This window comes from Patagioenas fasciata, chromosome 19 (assembly GCF_037038585.1).
Source record: "Patagioenas fasciata isolate bPatFas1 chromosome 19, bPatFas1.hap1, whole genome shotgun sequence".
NCBI lineage: Eukaryota > Metazoa > Chordata > Aves > Columbiformes > Columbidae > Patagioenas > Patagioenas fasciata.
In genome coordinates, this window is record NC_092538.1 from 14221611 (window position 1) to 14228906 (window position 7296).

The following is a 7296-nucleotide window of genomic DNA, read 5'->3' on the forward strand; positions in this document are numbered from 1 at the left end:
GAAGGAGGAGGAGGAGGAGAAGGAGAAGGAGGAGGAGGAGGAGAAGAGAAAAAGAAGGAGGAGGAGGAGGAGGAGAAGGAGGAGGAGGAGAAGGAGGAGGACAAGGAGAAGCAGTAAAGCCATTGTCCAGCCACTTGCTGCAGTTGTTGACTTGAAGCAGCAGTGGAACTAAGATGGCAAGACAGCTCTTCTTGCAGCCTCACCTGAGCCCAACTATTGAGAAGCTCGAGCGTTATGGTAAGGCCTTCAGGCCCAATTTCACATGTGTGTCTGGGTCAAGGACATCTCTGAAATCAGGATGGAAACCCAAGGACTGTGGGGGGTGGTTGCTCAGGAGTGGTGACTGCAAGGAGGGACCTGCTTGACCATCCCAAAGGGCTGAGGGGCTGATGTGGCAGCCAGGGCTCCTGGTTCCCTTCCTGACGTGGCCCCTGCCTTCCTGGGGCAGCCCAGGCAGAAACCCCTGACCCCAAAGGGCTGCCCTTGCCTGGCGCTGGGCATTGCCCACGCTGAGCTCATGTCTGAATGGAAGAGCTGAAGGTGCTCGTGGGCCACGTGGGCTCTGTGTGTTCAGAGATGTGACCCGGCAAAACTGGCCCCTGCTGGGGAGACACCAGGGCCTGCCCTGAGCCTCCGAGAGCCGCGTGGAGCACAGCCCCGTGCCCCCGCGGGCATGGCAAAGCACTGCCGGCTTCCCGTGGGAGTGGGTCACACCCTGGAGAGCTGCACCTGCAAGGAAAGGAGCCCCTTGGAGGCAGCATGAGGTGTCCTTTGGTTCTTGCCGGGCTGGAGAGAGACCACCTGAAATGCCTGAGTGAAAGATGCATCGCTCCTTGGACAGGAGTGGGCCGAATGGTCTTGAGCTTGCTGCCTCAGAGCATGACAGGTCTTTCCCTTGTTTTTCCAGAGTTCACTAAGATTTGGGCCAGCACATCGTATCACCTCAGCCTGCAGCTGGCTCTCCACCAGGTGGGCCTTACCTCCTTCTCCCCTCACACCCTGATGAACGCTGATCAAGTCCTGACAGCCCTTTGCCATGGGGTGCAGCTGTTCTTCCCCTGCGTTGAAAGCGGGAGCAACGCCCCAGCACGACACTGCAATGCACACAGTGACATGGACACCTTCTCTGTCCATTCAGATGTACAAGAAGGTCCCCCCGTCAGAGTTGCATGTGAAAACCTGGAAGCCTGGGACACATCTGGATTTATTCCAAGCGTGGGAACCCCCTGCCTTCTATCTGATTGAGCCAGAGGGTGTTTGTCAGCTTTCCCTCACCTATTTGGTTCTTCGTAGCTGAAGGGGGGTGAGAGGGAAAAGCGCAGCCCCTGTTTGTGTTCTCCCAAGGAGCCCATCTTGCTCCTTTGTGCCTCAGGCCAGGGCAGGGCACTAAACGCCATCAGCCTCCTCTGACAAGTCACCCGTCTGCCCCTCCAAGACTTCTTCCCATCCGCCATCTCCTCTGTTCCAGGCTGTCCGCATTCCCGGAATCGGGACTTTTGCGGTTGTCAGAAAGCGAGTAGCCCTCAGCGAGCAGGATCTGGTGATCGTGGAGAGACCCGTGTTTCGACCTGAAAAGGCTGTTGTGCAGGACCATGAGCTCCGCTATGGTTGCAAAGACTTCCCTGGTAAGCAGCGTGAAAGCGGCGCTGGCCCTTGAGCAGGGTGGGGAGGGGTGCTCTGCTCCCCAGAGGTGACTGAGGGGAGTACCAGCCACCCACCGCGGTCCTGCCAAGAGCTTCACTCGACAAAACCAGCCGGCTGTGAAAGGACCCTGCCTAGCTGTTTGTTTTAAAGAATCACCAGCGGACAATACAGCTAAGAGCGCACTCTCTTTGTCCTGCTTCAACAACAGGTTCCCTCACAGCTTCCTTGGTGTGGTGTCTTCTGGTTCTGTGATGCTTCAACTCTTGCTCCCCCTTTCCGCTGCACTAGACCTCCTCCAGGCAAATGCCGGGGCTCTTCCCAGCTCCCTCAGCCTCCTTGCACGGGGGAAAAGCAGGGGAAACCCAGGGGGGTAAGATGGTTCCTTCCAAAAGCCAGTGACGGCGACACCTGCGCCTTCTAGTCACTACTGCCTTTGGGGCAGCTGTTGTGGGACCCTGGGGAGCACCCAGAGCTTGGGGCTGTGTTTGGGGTGCGTTTCTCTCTAAAGACAAAGACAGCACCGAGTGTGGGCTGGCACCCTCCAGCTTGCCCTGGGACCTGGTGCCTATCTCCCCACTTTGTCCCGCAGTCACTCTTCTTCCCACCAAGTGCCTAAGACTCTTTGTTTCCCTTTCTGTATCAGAGAAACCACAGCTGTCTGCTCCGCACCTCACTGTCCACTTTAAGAGGAAGGGACAAGCCGAGCGTCTCCTCAGAGGCGCTGGCCCAGCCAGACAGCCCAGTACCAAAGTGTTGCCCGAGGGCCTGGAGGCTGCAGACCTTTGATTGTAGCCTGCCCAGCAGGTCTGCAAGCTCATGTGTTCCTCTTCTCTTGTCTTTCAGGCCATCAAGATTTCGAACAACTGCCGTATGCTGAGATAGCCTCAGAGAACGCTGTCTCTGAGGGCACCGTGCAGCTCTACATGGAAAGGACCACGCACCTTTTCCATGCCTGCCTAGAGAACAGGAAGAACGTTGCCATCATCTGGAGGGACGTGGGCATGCTGATTGCCGAGGGAAAAGAGATAAAAAAGAGATTTTACTTACACTTTTTGGAAAGGCTGAATGGCACTGGCAAGATGCTGCAAGCTCTTCTCGAGGTAGGATTTTCACTTTCCCAGCCCCACTCCTGCTGCTTCTGAAATGCTTTCTGGGGGCTGCTTTCCCCTGGCCGACCATGCCTTGTTCAGTCACCTGGGCTCCTGGAGCTCTAGAGCACAGCAGGCTCTCTGCAGAGCACCTCCCTGGCGTGCAATGGCCTGGCTTTGCAAGAGCCACCCCCAGAGGAGCTGCACTTTGCGAGAAAAGGCCGGCGTTGATGGCGCGGAGCGCTGCGTGCCCCACTCTGGGGGCCGGGAGCAGAGGCACAGGCAGAGCAAGGCTTGCTGAGCCCAGAGCCCTTGGGCGGCTCTGGCTCTTTGCTGGCGCTGGGCTGAGGCGGAGCGAGCAGCCGGCCCTTCCCAGTGTCCGCTCCTCCCGTCATCCGTCTCTGTCCTCGTTGCAGATGCCGGAGATGAGGGACTCAGTCATCTCACGCCATGACACCGCTGCTTCCCAGACCTCCTCTGGACGTGTTATCGTCCTGCCATGGTATGTTTGACTTCACTTGGAGGAACGTGGGACAGTGGCACGGCTTATGCATCTGTCCTACTGTGGAGCTAGAGACGCATTTAGGCAACATTTCCCACTACGTTTCTCCTGCTCCTTTTCTTTCCTCTGTGGGAGAGACTGCTCTTAGGTCCGGAAACGTTAATCTGCAAGGCTCTACAAGGAACTTGGAGGGCAAGATCAGAATTCGAAAGGGTGTTAGAAAATCAGAGCACTAGATAATATTCTGCTCTCCATGTGCACTGTGAGCAGGATCATTTCCCCAGAAGCAGCAAGGGGGTTTTGTGGGAGGACGGCCATTCTCACGGGAAGGATGGAAAAAAGTGGGCACAGGCTGACGGGGTCTCACCTAGCCCTCCCGGCACTGGAGTTTCTACTGCAGCCCTCCGGGTTGGGCTGCCTTGGGAAACAATGTGGTGTCCTTTCTTCAGCCTGGTACCTTCTTGCTCTTCCAGGTACCAACTTGAGACCGTGCCGAAAATGCCAGCGCTGATAGACCTGAAAGGATGTGTGAAGGGAAAAGGTGATGGCCTGTGGTGTGAACCTGCCCCAGCAGCAAATCTGTGTGCACGGGACCAATGCAGAAACCCCAGAGCCGGATTCCCTTGAGATAAATGATTCCCCTCCCTAGAATGGCTCCTGGACAGCACGAGTATCTCCCATGGAACCCCCCGTTTCAGCACACCGATGAGAGAAAGCCATGCAAACAGTCTTCCCCAGGGAATAACGGTGCACTGTAGGCATGGGGCGTTGGATGTTAAAACAGTGTCAGAAAAGGCCTAAGACCTCCCAGGAAACATGGCTTTCCCCCAAAGGGATGAAAAGGACCACCTTCCCCAGTGTTACCACAGCCCTGAGCAGACCCGCACGTCACTCTCCTTGGAACTGGCACACAAGTGGCACCCGGTTCCCAGAACAACACCGAGATGCTGTTCTGAAGAACCGTCTCCTTTCCCGTTTCTAGAGGATGCTGCCGAGAAGCGCCTCCTCCGTCGAGCAAGGCTTCCTCCAAATCGGTTACCTGCCCTGACTGTGAAGCCGGAGCAGGGTCAGAAAGCTGAGGGGAGTGAGCCTCGCGCCAGGTGAGACACTCGCATAAATGGGTGAGCGTGACCCCCTGCTCCGGCCTCTGTGGGAGCGAGACGTTTCTCCTGGAAACACCCCAAGTGCGCTTTTCCCATGTCCCACTAACTCATGGTTTCTTGGTCATGGCAGTGTCTTGTAGCTTCTTGGCAGACTCTGCTGGCACCACTATTTCTTTCTTCCCTTCCGATGTGCAGATCTCTTGAGTAACCAAGTGCAAAGGTTGATTCCAGGAGCAGAAGGTCATTTTGGCTTTCCCTTCAGGTTGAAATGAGCCTGGCCTTTCTGTTTGCTGAGAACAGAGTTCTGCAGTTAGTTACTGCAGAGGATTGCCCTGAGCAACCAGGAGCCTCTTCTACGCTGACGCCTGTCTTACGCAGAGCCCAGTGGCAGGATGGCCCTTCTCGTGGGGTCGTGTCCTCCTCCCTTTGACACTGTGTCCCCAGCGCCCAACCTGCCCGTACAGGGCATAGCGCTATCTCCGGGCACAGGACCCTGTTCCTCTGGTTGCTCCAGCAAGAGAGGGCCGAGACCTGGGCATCCTGGGTTGCAGGGGGGGCTGTTGGGCACATCCGAGGCTGACAGCTTGGGGTCTTCTCTGTGCCTGGGGACTTGATCACAAGGATGCGAGCAGAGCACGTTCTGCTGCAGAAGCAGGTGCGCCACCTGGAAGCACAGGATGCAGAACCAGCTCCTCCTGCGCTCCTGCCAACACGCCCTGTTGTGTCTTTGCAGGCAGCTACCGGTCATCCAGAGGAGCTGCTTGAAGGAAAAGGAGGAGAAAGGAAAGCTACCGCCTCTGCTTGCACCCAGAGAAGTGGACTTCATAGCCAGAGCCATTGAGAGGAGAGAAAAGGTACCCGACACCGGATGCTGCAGGAGCACATCGTACTGGACTGTAGAGCAGCGTTGCTCCACACGTGCCAGTGCTCACAAGATTCTTCACTGGGTGTTCACGGGACCACTGACCAGTTGCTTTGGTGTTTGCTTGAAGGGAGGCGGGTCACTGTCAGTTGAGAATATACTTGTCACTTCCAGTAGCCTGGAAACACCCCCAGAGCCCTCACTTGAGGCCGTTTCTGTCGGCCAGGTGACTGCAGGGCTTGTCTGGGCTCGCCAGCTGCCGGCTGGTTTGTAGCCCAGTGGTGGCTTATCTCCCTGGTCATTCCAGACGGGCTCCTCGGTGGAGCCTGCGGGAACCTGGGAGCAAACCAGCGTGGACAGCAAGGCAGAAGAGAAGGGAGGGGGGGAGGGAGGGAGGGAGGGAGGGAGGGAGGGAGGCAGGCAGGCAGGCAGGAAGGAAGGAAGGAAGGAAGGAAGGAAGGAAGGAAGGAAGGAAGGAAAACAGCTCAGCCGTGGCAGGGAAGGCTAATGCTGCCTGCTATTGCATTTTGTTTGTCCCCCAGAATAAATGGGAGAAGAAGGAGGAGCAGCTTCCACCGTATATCCAGAAATACCTGGAAGAACAGGAAGAGAAGGAAACAGAGCTGGCAGAGGCCGAGGCAGAAGAGGAGATGCCCAATGTGGAAGGAAATGGAGAAAAGCCAAAGGAGATGCAGAGGAGCCAGGTACTTGGGATTCCTGCAGAAAAAGAGCACTTTCTCCCGTGGGGCGGCTGAGACTGCAAAGTACCCTGGTACCCAAGCCGTCATAGCAGCCTTGCTGCAGCAGAACCGGGCGGGTGATGCTGCCCTTCCTGAGCAAGAAGGGGGACACAGAGTTGCAGTGAAACCCTGGTGACACTCAGAGGTCACCCCAGGGCCTGCTGAGCTCCTTCTCCCGGCTCTCCCCGTCCCGTGTGGTCCATTCAGAAGTGTTCTGGGGTCTGCGTGCTGGGAAGCAGCACCCTCCGGGTGCAGGGCTGTTGTATGAGAGTCTCCTCCTGTGCAGGAATCCAGCTCCCCCGAGTGCTCCTCAGACAGCTCCTCGAGCAGCGTGGAGTCAGACGAGTCCAGCTGTGACCTGCTGGAGATGAACATGGAGGGCTGGGAAGAGGCCGGAGAAGAGCCCCCCAGCGTCCCTGAGGACAACAGCGTCCCCCAGAAGCGGTACGAGATCTACTCCACGTCGGCCAGTGCCAGGAGACCGTCTCAGGCGCTGAGGCTCGCGAGAGACACGTCCAGCAAGAGCCTCCTCCGGCGTGACGAGCGCCAGTGCCGGCCAGCCAGGCTGCTGACACCAGCTCTCCCTTCTGTTCAGTAAAGCCCCACCTGCAAACCGCTGGGTCTGACACTGTGGGTGTTTCCTTGGTGGCTGTGGAAGCTGCGCTGGGCAGTGGCGCAGGGAAAGGCCACTGCAGGGAAGAGGGCTGGAGCCTCAGCCTCAGCCCTGCTCCAAGGGCAGCCCTCCCCAAGGCTCTGCTGTACCGGCTCGGCTGCGGCCCTGCTCTTTGTGCCCCTGCACCCCGCGTCCCTGGCACGGAGCCTGCCGCAGCTGCACATCCCGGACAGGAGCGGGAGGAGAAGGAGGAGGAGGAGGAAGAGGAGGAGGAGGAAGAGCCTGGGCACCCTGGGGAGCCGAGCTGCAGGGGAAAGCATCCGGGGGCTCGCCCAGCCAGGGCACTGCGGGGCGCCCAGAGCTGTGCAGGAACCACCGTGTGCCACAGGGACAATGGCACCCCAGGCAGGAGCCGTGCCTGGGGAGAGGAAAGCCATGGCGGGCAGCTGGGCTCTGCCAAAGCTCTGCTGGGGCTCCCGACCCTTTTGTTCCACAGCCCCTGGCAGGAAAGGCAGGCTGGAGCCGAGGTGGGATGGGGACACCTCCGAAAGCTCCTCTGCGGACCCCTGGGTTGGCATAAAGCGTGTCACAGGGGCCTGAGAGCGGCTGTGTGGCAGGAGGGAAGGAAGTTCGAAACTGCTGGCTGTTGGGCACCCTCACCCTGCCCGTGCTCTGTGGGGACTCCACGCAGCGGGTGTCAGCGATGCTGGCAGAGCCCAGGCAGGCTTAACCGCGCTACGAGAG

The 7296-nt window shown here is 58.3% G+C and overlaps 1 protein-coding gene across 1 annotated transcript; it reads left to right on the forward strand.

Moving 5' to 3' along the window:
* The first annotated feature begins 852 nt into the window (after window positions 1–852).
* LOC139829420 (uncharacterized) lies at window positions 853–7296 on the forward strand. Its single transcript, XM_071816909.1, has 5 exons — window positions 853–969; window positions 1469–1625; window positions 2488–2744; window positions 5742–5903; window positions 6226–7296. The coding sequence occupies exons 1-5, from the start codon at window positions 853–855 to the stop codon at window positions 6535–6537; spliced, it is 1005 nt and encodes a 334-aa protein (XP_071673010.1). The 3' UTR covers window positions 6538–7296.

Bases quoted from the DNA above. Each gene is read 5' to 3' on its own strand.
- LOC139829420 (XM_071816909.1), top strand. From the start codon at position 853: ATGGTCTTGAGCTTGCTGCCTCAGAGCATGACAGGTCTTTCCCTTGTT. The intron at 970-1,468 runs GTGGGCCTTACC...CCTCTGTTCCAG, and splicing joins TGCAGCTGGCTCTCCACCAG to GCTGTCCGCATTCCCGGAAT. The intron at 5,904-6,225 runs GTACTTGGGATT...CCTCCTGTGCAG, and splicing joins AGGAGATGCAGAGGAGCCAG to GAATCCAGCTCCCCCGAGTG.